Raw genomic sequence first — 14,362 nt, forward strand, 5'->3', positions numbered from 1 at the left:
TAGAACAGTGATCAGCTGTGCTTAATTTTGAAAAAAATATGGTTATTGTTGTTAGTTCTTGTAGTAGTAGTACACATGGCTAAAATATAATTTGGGTCAAGAAACATAAAATGTGCCTTTAACACAGCTGATTCAGTTTTCCCTGCGTATCGAGCCCATCTGTGCTGCAGAATGAGAGAAAAGGCCAATACAAAAGCCTTTCTGGCAGTGACGAGTCTATCACTGCTACTCCCAGCTGACTGGCTGTCTGACACAAAGCCAGACGAGAACAGAGACTAGTCTTCTGACTCCACTTTATTCAGCCAAGCTCTCTAATTTAGCTACCTACTGGAGGTTGTGTCGATTTAAAGTTTCTGTACTGCAACTGATTACGAAAAATTAGCAAATAAAAAAATCCTCTTGCACTGTGTGTTAAAAAAGAAATATAAGTCTACACAGTCTGTTCTGCATTTAAAAGTGCTTCATTTATGTTATTTTTGCAGTTGTTAACTGCTGCTATGCAAAGAGCAAAGAAAGTGAGGGAGGGAATAAGTCTCCGTTTTTGCACACTGGTTTGTTTATTTTAATTTCAAAGAAGACATTGTTCTTCCTCCTCACCTCTCACTAATTTGAGTTTAAACAAACCACTTTGTTGAAACACAGATAGATACAGACAGGAAAGAATTAAACATTCTGGCGTTGTTACTATCTGTTCCTGAAGAAAAATGTGTGTGACAGCTGCTGGGAAATTGCAGCTATTGCTTCAAGATCACATATTGACACTACAAAAGCTGTATAATGGATAAAAAGCAGAGGTAATTTCTCAGCTTAATCTCAGATTAAGATTATAGCTCATGAACATGAGATAATTTACAATGCTCAATCAGCAAGGTGCACACTGTGAAGAAGTATACAGTAATAAGTAGACTATGTTTAAATTTGATTAATTTTGTTGGTCAGATTGCAGGAAGATACATTCAAGAACACTATTGTACGTTTTGTAAGGTTTGTCAACTGATGGTTTCTTGCAGTAGGGATTGCATTTAGAGCCTTCTGGTTGTAAGACAGCAGTGCTAAGCACAGGATAGCTTTATCAAGATCAGATTTTCATGTGGATAGTTTAATAGCACAAAAACTAAGGGAGAGTTTTAAAGAGTTTTATATTGTTAAATGTAAAAATGTTCTTGGCATGATGACATATAGAAAATATACACAGTGTTTAAATGTCAGTTTAAGAAAGGGGGAGACAAAGAAGGAGTCTGCCTGCAGCTTGTACAATGAATGCTTAGACAGTTTTGATGTTAAATAAGGTTATCAAAAACTCTTGAGGGAGTTTTATCCAATCAACCAACTTCAATTATCAGAGCAGCATTGTGAGGAGTATCTTCACAGGGATCAAACGCCAATTAGAAAAACTGTGTCTAGCCATTGATCCAACAGGTATGCCAGATAAACACAGTTTGCATTTTCTTGATAAATTTTCTCACAAAAAAACTAAAGCTTGTAGCTCACAGATTTTTAAAGGACATAAATTAAGGTAGAGTCTGTGAGTAGAATAAAGGGAAAGGTAAAGGATTAGGCCAGTTTCCAAAAATTAAATGACACCTTAACCTGTCTTATTTATAATAGGATTGCATTATTACTAAAAATATTACTATAATTACTACTATTGATTATTGTTATTATTATTAAGTCAGGTGTGTATAAAGTAATAGTGTATAAAGCTGCGTTTGAACCACCACACACAAGCATGATTACACTGTAGCATGACATGGTTGGACAATTTTGGCAAATGCGCTTCTTAACTTTCTTCCTAGCATCTGGTTAGCTTAGCTTAGCATAAAGACTAGACGCAGGGGGAAACAGCTAGCCTGACTGTCTCCAAATATACTGTTTTTACATGTCGTCCTGTTTACAGATCAAACATACGGGTATAACTTGCTAGTTAGTGAGTTTCAGAAGTGATTGAGCAGATTTTGTTCCCAGCCAGGCTAGCTGGTTTCCCTGTTTGTAGTCTTTATGCTAAGCTGCCTGGATTTATATTTACCATACTGACATGAAAGTGGTTTCAATCTTCCCATGTAACTCTCAGCATGACAGAAAATAAACACCTAAACTTCCTAAACTGTCAAATTATTTAAAGGCAAAAAACCTACAGACTGGCAAGAACTTTACCTGGTAGAAAACAAAACAGTTCCTCTCAGTTGTAAGGAAGCACTTGCCTCAGATACTGAGCAATATGGCATACTTTGATGTCAATTATTTGTCCAATTAGAAACAGAATGGGTGTCAATAATGGCCTGAGGATCTAATTGAAGACGCTGACCATGGATGGTAACAGTGGTTTTAGTCTGCCCTTAGTAACTCCCCTAAGGGCAACTCCCCCAAGTAATTCCCTCCCCTCATTTCCTGTCTGATAAAAGAAAAAGGGGCCCAAAATACAAAAAAGGGGAACAAATTACATGATATTTTATAAAACAACAATCAGACAAGACAAGGTTGCACAATATCTTAATAAAAAAAAATACACACCTGTTATTTGTGCTACATTTGGAAATACAAAATTGTAGTTTCATCATTATTATCCATCTTATCAATTCTGAATTGAGAGAGTAGTGTATAAAAAGTGGTTTCTTGGGCTGTTTTTTATCTCCCATTTTAGTTGTCAATACCCTGCATGCAACAGTCATGTGTGCTTGTAAGTGTAATATTCATTAAGGTCTTGATACCAAGATTGACATACTTAGGGTTTCATACATTTGCCAATGTGTTTGAGGTGGCAGCACACACACCGCACCACAGACCAGCCGCTACTGGCGCTTGTGGAGATGAAGTATTAAAGAGCATGATCGTCTCATCAGAAAACACAAAATACAAGTTAATAAATACATTATTTAAGTTGCAATTTAAATATTTTATTTTGTTAAGCTATTTTATCTGACTCAAGCTCTCTCTATGCCTCTCTCCAGGAATCAGTAGATACACAAATGATGAAGGATTCTCTTCAGGAAAGATTCCAATCAGACACACTCTAACAATTTCTGCTTCCTCATTATTTAGCCCGCAGCTTGTGTCTCAGTCCGTACATCTGTAGCAGTTCCTCTGATGTGCTCTTGGGGTTCACAGTGCACAGGGCAGAGCAATCTGCAGAGCATTAAATAATGCAGTGCTCTGTCTGATGTGGGGCACACCATTAATGCACCAGCACAATTCCACTCCCATATCATCACCATATCTATTCCTCCCCATCCCCCTCCTCCTATCTGGCACATCCTCGTCCCTCACACACACACAGAGCTTAAACAGTCTCGGTCTGTGATTGTGTCTCTGTGTCTAATTTGATGTCTGTCTTTGCCTCTGCGTCAGTTCCCGTCAATTTTTTCCCCCCGTCTTTCCGTAGCATGGCTGTCTCACACAATTTCAAATTTTGAGGAAACACGCATGCTTTATGTTCCCCAAACATTGTCAACATCCTGATGAGGGACATTGCCATAAACACTTATAGTAGATTAGATTAGATAACTTTATTAATTCCAGAGGGGACTAAATGAAATGATGCTGAGAGTTTGCAGCCACACTAGCGGCTCTGGGAGGCTGTACTTAAGCATAGTGGTGCTTTGAGCTAAATGCCTATGTCAGCATGCTAACATGCTGTCTGTGACAATGCTAACATACTGGTGTTTAGCAGATATAATGACAATATAATGTACCGTGTCCGCCATCATAGTTTAGAATGATAACACTTGCTGATGGGGATGGCATTAGTTTTGTAGGACTTTGGTCATGAACCTAAGTACTGGCAAAATTAAAATTTTGACAAAGAGTCAGAGGATCACCAACCTTACTACAGTTTTACCTAGGGGGAACATGAATGTTAATTAATTCAATAGTTGCTGAGACATTTAGCTCAAAACCACAAACGTGAACCTCATGGTTGTACTGGAGGAAAAGTGAGGGGATCACCAAAGTCAGTAGTCCTCATTGTCTGCGAACCACAAATATGTGTACCAAAATTTGTGCCAATCCATCAAAAAGTCGAGGTATTTCAGTCTGGACCAAAGAGGAGGACCAACAGACCAACTGAATGACATTAGGATCCAGAAAAGCCATGCCGCTAGCATTGCTAAAAATGCCACCCGTGAACATGAACATGATCCAGGCAATTAAAGCGGTTATGGCTCAAGAGGTAGAGCGGGTTACCCACTAATCGGAAGATCGGCGGCTCCTTCAGGCTATGTGTCCTTGGGCAAGATACTGAACCCCAAATTGCCCTCAATGGCTGCTCCAATGGTGTATGAATGTGTGTGAATGGTTAAATGCGATGTAGTGTAAAAAGGCGCTTTGAGGGGACACAGACTAGAAAGGCGCTATACAAATACATAGCATTTACAATTATGTTTCCTGTCACAATGTAATTGGAAAAGAAATCAAATTAGCATTATATAAACAGAATGAGTGAATAAATCATGAGTGATGCACCAAAAATAAGACGAATAAAATAGGCTACACATTCAAAGGGAAACCTAGCCTTAACCTAAAGCATTGAGTAAGAAGAGCTCTGCAACTTGTTAAAGGACTATGTCATGACAAAAATACAGCAGGCACTGCTTTCATCCAAAGGCATCTTCAGCCTTTTCCTCACTGTTCTGTTATGGGCCATTAATTATATCTCTCAAATCTCAAAACAGTTCAAACCATTAATTTTATGCTAAGAACTTAATTTATAGAGGCGAGGTGAACTCTATACAACCAAAAAACAAACACTCCAAACAAGTTTAAAACTCATGTAGAATGACTATGACTGCAGAAGAACAGGGTCCCACCATCAAATGTGATCTACTAAATAACACTTCTTTTTCTTCCTATAATCTTTTAGGCTTCATCTCACTTTCTTCTTGTTTTTTTACATCCCCATTCCTTTCCTTCACAAATGGTGTCTTCACTTCATTGCCTCTTAAGTTTCTTCTCTTTTATCTCTTCTTGTCTCTGATCTACTAAGCACGAGGATTGTTGAGGGTTCTCACTGCACTCTCATTCAGAGATCACTCCACATGCTCAGAGTCCAATTACTGAATCAACACACAACACACACACACACACACACACACACACACACCACGCAAACGGATCACAAGCCAAGTTTTTTAAATCAGATCTAATTAGAAAGACCGTTGTTTTCAAGATTAAAACATTAATCCTGTCAACTCTCAGTGATAAAATGCTGTGATTTAAACGATATAACAATAGCAGTCGCTGCAGGTATCCTCAGTGACGCATTCTCGAATTTATTCATACAAAACATAATACCACCCTTTGTTTTCTCACCTAGAGAAAATTGCTCTCACTGCCCCGTATTCCCAGCAGAGCATCTTTTAATTCTGTAGTGGGTCACATTACACACGCACATGCCAAAATACAGCAGAGGCAAAGAGGGAAGCAGATAGCCAATGGATGAATCATAGAACAAGATAACCCTCCAGAGGAGTGCTGTTTTGTTTGATCATTAAGATCCCATGAGAGGACACACACAGGCTGTTTTTGTTGCTCTAATGCAGCAGGAAGATTCATTTGGTGCATGACAGTTGAGATGCAACAAATAAGAAACAGAAATGTCTGGAATATTGTGAGGCATGTTGTGGCTATAGCTAATGACTTATTAGTGTAAAAGGCCTATGTACCTGCATTAATCACATTGTGGGGACTCATCTCGCATGTGCGGACAAAATCCTGGTCCCCTCAAGATTAAGCATTTTTTTAGCGTTGACTCTTGGTTTTAGGTTAAGGTTGGGCTGTGGTTAAGTTGAGTTTAGGTTACACTGGTGGTTATGGTTAAAGGATAATTCCAGTTTGTTACAATTTAGGTATTTTTTTTATGGTTTTGGTATTCATTTATACCGATTATGATAATGTACTCACCAAAGTATTTGCTGACATCTGGAAACACAGCAAACAGATGACAAGAAAAGTTAGAGGAGGCGGAAATAGTAAAGTGTAGCATGTCTACTTATGTTTTTAATAAATTTATGAGAATTAATACAAAATTATGAATTTTAATATTCAGAGAATATTCATTCATAAAGCTCTCGTTTCGCGGGACACCACCAGAGATTTAATTCACCCAGAGTCTCCGGACCTCTGGGTAGCATTTTAATAATTATACAATTATCTGATCATTAGTGATCAGTTAGTTAATAATCGCTCAGTTATCCTAAATCAAACAATCAGTCTCATATCGAAGGGGTAAATTCTCGTGGCAGGAACTTAGAGGTAGGCAATACACATACACAATTCCTTTGATTACGGTGAAATTTATTAACTAACTAAGGTGACATAAATGCGGTTAAATACACACCAAAGGAATAAACAATGGCTAAACAATGAGAATGAGGAGTTCTATTGTGGGGAGAATTTGACTCACACGGGCAGCTAACAAATGCAAGCTATGAGTTTTAAGAGTTAAAGATAATCTATTAACTAACTATTGGACATCACTGATCACAGAAAACCTTGGTTTGGTCTTACTGCTTGTCGTTTCTCCCAGCCGAGTTGCTGGTCAGCGGACTGCCTTGGCCTGTTGCACAGGTCCCCACGCTAGCTGCCCGATGCCTGGCTTTCTGCTAGGGAATTTTCCGGGGCTTCTCCGTGTCTGAGTGAGGAAAAACACTCCAGTGTTGACCGTCCTCGGTCTGGCAATTAGGCTGTTCTTTTGGCTGTTACTGCTGGCGGGCCCACGTGGCTGGGTCCGGCAGTGGGAGCAGTGTAAGTTAGCTCGACGAATAAAGCTTAAAAATAACTTGGTCGCTCTTGAATTAAACTAGTGTAACTTAACGGTCTGATAACCTTTAACAAAACAAAACCAAAGAAAATAAAAAAAAACAAGTAAGTTGCTGGAAACGAGGGAAAAAGCCGAGGTCGTGGCGTTTCGTGTGTGTGGCTTGAACAAACGAAGAGCCTTCGCTGCGCCGGGTCGAACTTCTTAGAGCGTTGCCGGGAGACTGGGCCCGCTGGGCACGTGCCAAAGTGCAGTTGAAGAGAAAAAGAACAAGAGTTGTGTCGCTGCGTTTGTGGGTTGGGGCGTGGTTCCCAGAGGGCAGTCCTTTTTTCCACTGAGGGCTTGTTTCCGGTTTCCTGAGAAACTGTCATACCTTTAAACTTTTAATATGTCTATTCAAAAATCTATTTACGCGTATTGTAATAAAATATCTTAACACAAACAATCCTTAATTGTCAAACGGGCATACCGTTCTTAGTTTTAAGCATTTGATAAAAGGAAAACAATTGTCAGTAGTTCAACCTTAAGGTTAGCATTGGGGGAGCTCGGATTGATTAAACAATCTTCTGCTCAGGAGCTGGAAAATTAATCGAGTATAGGATGACATTTCTTTATCATCATTTCTAAAGGAAGTGTCATAAAGTGTTAAAAAAATAAAATGAGGCAATGTCATTGATCCTTGCTGAAAATTAAAACACTGCAAAATTAACTTATTTAGATTCTTTTCAACAACAACATGGTAACATAACTACTCAAATGGAGTGGGGAGACCTAGTTAAGTAACTTAAAGATTATATAATTAAATAAGGTAATGCTTTGAGTTTTGAGAAGACAGTACTCATTGTTTACACAGTACTGTTCAGGGCTGTCCTCTGGTGTCCTGGAGTTTCTCATGCCTGGGCGTGAAGAGGAGAATATCCTTTGATGTGAGGAAATTAAACAAAGAGGGAGGTCAGTTGCCATGGTTACGTGTGTGGGGGCAGTTTAGGGTTTCCTGCCCTCTTTCCAAAAGAGTTCTGATAGGCTGTTTGTAATCTCTGGTTAGTGTTTCTTTGTCATTTTAACAGTCAGGCACCAAGCTTTATCTGTCTGCGGCATCAGAGGTGGCAAGTTTTATGATCGAACTGCCCAGAAACAGCACTTAGGGAAAGCAAACCTTTCACCTCTTCCTTTGGGGTCTCTTCAGCCGTCTGTTGAGAGTTGATATCCCCCCCCAGAGAGAGAAGGAATTTTGAGTCTCCAAATTATTTGATATAAAATGCACAAATCCACACTGTTTGTGTGGATCTTCTTTTACCCAAAGTTGCTCAAAAATCGGCTCAGGAACGTGATGAATCGTGTGAGAATGAAACTATAGAAAGGCGTTAACTCAGCAACTGCAGCAGAGAAGAAGCTGCTGGTCTGTCTGTCCGACGGCAGCTGTGTTCAGCTTCCTGGGTCAGGCCTAGAGGTTTGTAAATACACTAAAATTAAGGATGTCATTGTGGGTATTATTTAGCATTATTGCATCTTATTGCATCAAAAAAAAAGAAAAAGGTTGCATTACCTTACTGACTTAATGCACCACCCACAAAGTGACACAAATTAAAAGCATCCAGGTTGTTCAGTGACCAACAGGTGCATGATGGGTGTGGCTAAATGCTCAAATGCTCAGTGATTTCTACATTTGCTACATTGCTGAGAAACGTCTTCCTTCAGTGAGTCTTTTGCACTTTGTGGTCCATAAGAGAATGACTCAGACAGGTGAGTACAACCACTGCGTTGCCTAGCAACGTAGCATTGCGTGTGTGTATAAGTATGTGTGTGTGTGTGTGTGTACTATGCAGTGTGTAAAAGCTGTGCAGCTCTCTTTGCTTTCATATGTGTGTTTGTGGCTGCAGCTGCTGTGGAGTTAATATTGCTTATACGTCTTTGTGATGTCTGCTTTCCTGATATTTTAGTCTGCTGTTAAAGTGGCAGTTATAGCCTTATATTGCTTTTTGCACCCGCCACAGTGTCCATAACTCTTTGTATTTATTGTTCATAATTTTTGTTTAATTGTCTGAGTTTTGTCTATTTTCTGGTTAATTGTAGTGAGGCTATTCTGAGGAAATTGTATTATTATTATTTATACAGTATCTTTCGATTCGTAAAAGTTTCTCATTGTTCATTGTCCCCCAGTTAAAAGTTGCGTAGTGGTGAATACAGATACAGAGACAGATAATTGTGTTGGTTGAACAGATACAGATAATGATGTCACTGTACACCTCTAGTCTCCACTTTCTCCCGGTGCACAAAACTGAAGCCAAAATATCGTGGATATGGGCACTGCCATCTTACACTGGTGACGTCATTTGGAACCAGAGTATGCGCAGTAAGGTGACAGGGGTCACAATAGGGGTTGGAACTGTGATACACCCGGCCAACTCATTGGCTTGCAGGGCTCAGCTGTCAATCATGACATGAAGCCCCTTTGATATCAAATATTGTTTATCTATTATTGTTTATCACAAAAATCAATGTGCTCACTTTAATTCTGTCCAGCATAATTTTAAGGCAAATTAAAAAGTGTTAAATATTTTTTCTACAGTAGGCTACATTATATTTGTGAGCTCCTGAATTGTTCCTCTTAACTGTACCTTAACGTCCTGGGTCCTGAGAAGCTTCTGTTTCATGTTCACTCTCCATCAATCATAATTATAGTACTGCCATTGCACATTGTTTGTAGAGACACAATGCGTTTTGGGACAGAAGAATATGTCCAGTAACCTCAAATTCTTGTTAATCTAGTTTACATGTATACCATGCTGTTGGAACACACACTACATACTCAATTTTACGCCATAGCCATAGTATGAAGAGCCATAGTATTATTACTCACACTGAACTTCCTGGATCATACTACAGGTCAGCAGCACACCCCCACCAACACAGCCCATTATGTTGCCTGCTAACCTGAAAACTAAGTTTGTTATTAACCATCTGATCATCTGGCCACTTTTTAGCAATGTCACATGTGTCCTCAGAACTCGCAATTAACTTGGTGAGTACCATAACCAAACAACTGCAAAAAACTGCAAAAAACTGCTAAAGACTGCAAAAACTACAAACATAAGACCCAAGCTTTAATAATTAATAACAGAGAAATCTATGATGTTTAGGGGTACCCTCAATAATGATTTTAAATCAATACAATCGCCACATAAGTGATAAAAATAGTCTGTGTGTGTGTGTATGTGTGTGTGTGTGTGTGTGTGTGTGTGTGTGTGTGTGTGTGTGTGTGTCTGCATTTAAGTGCCTTACCAGGGGATGATTGATCACTTGATGCCACTAAAGTGGCAGGTGTGGGTCTACGTCTTCTGATCTGAAAGAGTAGAACAGTTTCATTCTAAAGTGAGAAAAAAAAACATTACAAATGTTTGCTGGTATGACAGTAAAGCACATTTTGAAGCTTTTTGAAGTTAAAAATCATCTTAAAACCTTTGCTTAAACAGCTATTCTCTAAGAACTTTAAGTTTGACGTTAAGTATTGAAATATTGACTGATAAATTTCAAGCACTCCCATGATGAAATTTTACCCATGGCTTTGAAATTTAAAGGCTTATAATGCTAACCAGTGTATTGAAATGTGTATATTGTTATTGCTGAGCCAATCCGAAAGAATCAAGGCCTGTTTCCTCAATACCAGTTGACTGGCCAACCTGACAGCTGCTTTCTCTTATGATGCTGGCAGCCCATTTGATCCATACTTTGGGTTTGGCTTTTCTACACGTTGCAGACGCCTGAGCTGGTGCAATGCTGGATCTCATAGTGCTGTGTGCAGTGAGAATAGCAGGGCAGCCTGCCACACCTACTTGCTTCTTGGCTCATGACTAGTGGAGTGCGACAGCTATGGACCATTCTGAACATACACATTTCACTGAGCTGCATTCTCCAAACCTACAGTATAGCAGTTAAAAAGCTCTGTCTGGGTGATGCAAACAGGCTTTTGATGGATATATCAATATTTCCCTAGTTCCAATTAAGAAAGTTGGATCAGGTAAAAACAGGTTACCAAGATAGTCATTGAGCCTTATGCATGCTGGAACTGGAAAGGGGAAAATACAAGAAACTTTCAAGACTGTCAATTTAACTCTAATGGAAATACGGTGAACAGAGGAGAAAAAATATACAGAGAAAATAAATGATATCCCTCTTAACTGTAAGCAACAGCAATAAACTCTAATAGATTTTTTCCACAAAAGAACAACAAATAACTTCTCTGTCCCAAAACACCCCTGTACGTGCCCTGTGTTGGCTATCAGAATAAATCCAAAAATATCAGTTTGACATCCATTAATATACAAAAACGTGCAACTACTGGTTTTGTAAAATGATGCAAAATATGTTTTTTTCTGTTCTTTAGGTCCAATTCCACTCCAGCATCTTTCAGTGTCATGCTTGAGCAAACTTGCATTTTTTCTGACAGTCAACTTTTGCAATGGGAAACACATGGCTGTTCGCTTTGTTGACCAAATAACAACTGACCCACTTTTCTCTTGTAACCCTGCTGGACATAAGTCTGATACACGCATACACAATCTAAAATGTATTTTTTATCCCCTGATGGCTAGTTTTAGAGTGAAATGTGTGGCACATGGTTCTTCTGCAAATACTAAATGAAATCAGTCTCTGTCTCCAAAACTATATGGTCAAAAAGATTTGGGGAAAACACAGCAATAAACGTTCAGTCGTCTCAAGGATCAGCAACCTAAAAGGCTGTGATATAAGAATTTAAATAGACAATCCATTATTCACACACGCACACACACACACACACACACACACACACACAAATACACACACAAATACACACACACACAGAAATGTACTCCTTACACATAGCTGACAGGGTTGCTGACTAATGCTGGAACTCATGTCAGCTCCAGTCCACCATGCATCTTTTCTAAATGCTGCTTGTGCACTTACAAAGCAGTGTAGTCAACCCCAGTCAGCTATATAGTTTAACCTCAGACTACACAGTGCAGCCTCACTTGGTAATTTATGAGACATTTTATGTCAGCTAGCAGCTAAACTCCTTTCTATCGAGATGAGAAACTAAAAGATCAAAGTTTGAGCTAAAACAGAGCCCCAGAGTTTTGAGCTGTGCTGTGAGTGAGAAAGAGAAAGGGCTCTTTTTTTACCACAGGTGCATTCAAAGTTAAAGTTAAAAAAGTGAATTGAACTGTTGCCCTTGGATTCCAATTCCAAGGTGCAGGTTTGATTTTGAGTCTATGCTGTGCTGAACAAAATGCGTGATGAAATTATTAAATAACAAAATGGTTAGAAGCACAAAACATCAGTTCATCTGGATTGTTGCTCTGTCTGCTGCTTTCCTTCTATTTAGGATACCTTCCTACAATATCTCCCTGAGAACTCACACACACACACACACTGATAAATTTGCGGTTGGAGCTCTGCATGGTGACCTAAATTGATTAGCTTCACATTATACTGAAATTAAATACAGATGTAACTGCAGAAATAATGTGCAGCAATGACAAAAGAGCAGTCAGTAGTATCTCAGTAGCACAGTCTACTTGGGTATTCAGATTTGAAAAGGCTTCGTCTTTATTACCTTTCACTTCTCAGCCATGGAGTACAGGAAGGCAGTGTGAATAAGAAGAGGCATTGAGTGACTTTTCTTTTCTTTACCAAGCAGGCAGAGATGTTCTACTGCTTTTTATGCTTTTCCAAGAGACGCATGCCAACTATTCAGTGTTACCTTCCTGTGCGTGTGCCAGTGCTACTGTACCTTCTCTTATAGCTTGTGATTTAGCCGTTATTCCTTTCTGTTACTAATCTGTCGCTGATGTTCTCACAGTAATATCTGTGTTTAAGGCTCACATAAACACATGTAGAGGTAGATTTCTCTTCCCATGAAATTGTGTCTCATGTCACTGGATGGCAATCCATTTGTGCATAACCACAAATAAATCCAGGTGTGCTCAAGTTGCTGTGTTTGGTGATCCAGCTGCTAAATTGTACCCAAAACAAATTTAAGGTACATTGAGATAGAATTGCTTAAGACATATTTGTGCCTGCATGTGCCCACACACAGTGCAGTATGTGGTGTTAATAGCGTGTGATGTAAATGCAAATGCATCCCCGATACATTCTTTCACCTTTGGTTGATTTGCCTTTGCCAAATACCCAAGACAAACAATCAAGATGAGGTTCTCTGTCTGCATGTTGGAGTGTGAATGTTTATATATATTCTGTTCAGCAGAAGTCACACTTTTCCCACAGATACATTTAAATCTTACTTGGGAAGCTAAATCACAAGTTGTAACTCAAATTGCCTTTGAGTTACATTGTGATACAGGTTTGAACTGCATCCATCCAACTTAGACATAACATGGATTTACAATACATGAATGCAACACGCTAATTTGAACCATGCAATCTATGGTTTGAACCAAATTACTGATGCACTGATAATACTCAATGATATTCCAGGGGTCACTTTGTCATCCCTTGGTGAAATTGTATACCAATACAAGCCTGCGTATAATCTATAAAGATTTAAGCAAGTCTGATACACCACTGGTAGCAAAGTCTCCTTCGTAGCTGTATCACAATCAAAGTTTAAGACTACAGATGATTGTGCTTTTCAGTCATGGATTCCAGGGTATTGAGCGTCTCCCCCTGTGGGTGAGATCACCAATATATGTGTGTTTTTTGGATTTCTTCTGTATATTTCTGTGAAGCACTTTGGGCTTTATTTAGTAACAGTGTGTATGCTATAAATCTTTCAGCCTTGTGTGTGTGTTTTGTTGCCATTCCAGAAAATCTAGCCCCCGGCCCATATTAAAGCACAACAAGCCGTGGCTGTTTAGAACTGATTATGCCCAGAGTCATTGTTATTCTCCTCACCCAGCAGAAGCGCAAACTCCCTGATCCTTCGCTCACACAAATACCATTGCTTACTGGACAGGCTCACCCCTCAAACCACCATGCCTGCCTTTCAACCCACAGTCTATTTAAAATGCAGCTCTGTCACAACAACGAACAAAAACGGCCTTCTAAAGTGATGGGTGGGCAGGAAAAGCTGTGCATGCCGGATACTCTTTTTGTGTTGGGCTAGTCGGCAAAATACCCTCGGTTGGAAAATATAGGTCATGCCAAGAGACAGCAGTCAAAGTCCTGTTTCATATTTAACCCCAATGCTGTATGTACAAAAAAAGGAATAATAATTCCAAAATCAACCATTTACATTTGTTATTTTCTTCTGACCTCATATGTAGAAAAGCACTGAAGTGATAACCTTTCCCTTAGATGAAGGCAACAAGCTACAGAAATGACCATAAAACATTGTTGTTATACCAAATGAGGAAATAGTTCATCTTTTATATTACCGGCTATGAATACAGAGCTACATACAGAGAGCCAAAGTCATGGCACCACAACTGGGCTAGCCTCTGTTCCACTAGCTTCTGTAATTCAATGCAATCTCACACTCGCTTTCTTTCAACTGTCATGAAGGTCTATGGTTTAAGGGAAATGGTGTTTGTTAAAGGCTGCAGAAATCTGAAATGTTAAATAAATGACAGTTTTGATATGTTTTTAAAATACTACCTTCCTTATCTAAAC

General features: G+C 39.1%; 1 protein-coding gene across 1 annotated transcript in view; it reads right to left on the bottom strand.

Moving 5' to 3' along the window:
- Positions 1-14,362, bottom strand: part of LOC123987571 (protein phosphatase 1 regulatory subunit 1A-like) — a 35,027-nt gene that overhangs the window by 12,614 nt on the left and 8,051 nt on the right. Inside the window, exon 2 of the mRNA XM_046076576.1 lies at positions 10,034-10,094. Within this exon, the coding sequence (XP_045932532.1) occupies positions 10,034-10,094 (61 nt within the window). The remainder of the gene's footprint in view (positions 1-10,033; positions 10,095-14,362) is intronic.

Source organism: Micropterus dolomieu, linkage group LG18, assembly GCF_021292245.1.
Source record: "Micropterus dolomieu isolate WLL.071019.BEF.003 ecotype Adirondacks linkage group LG18, ASM2129224v1, whole genome shotgun sequence".
In the NCBI taxonomy this organism is placed as follows: domain Eukaryota; kingdom Metazoa; phylum Chordata; class Actinopteri; order Centrarchiformes; family Centrarchidae; genus Micropterus; species Micropterus dolomieu.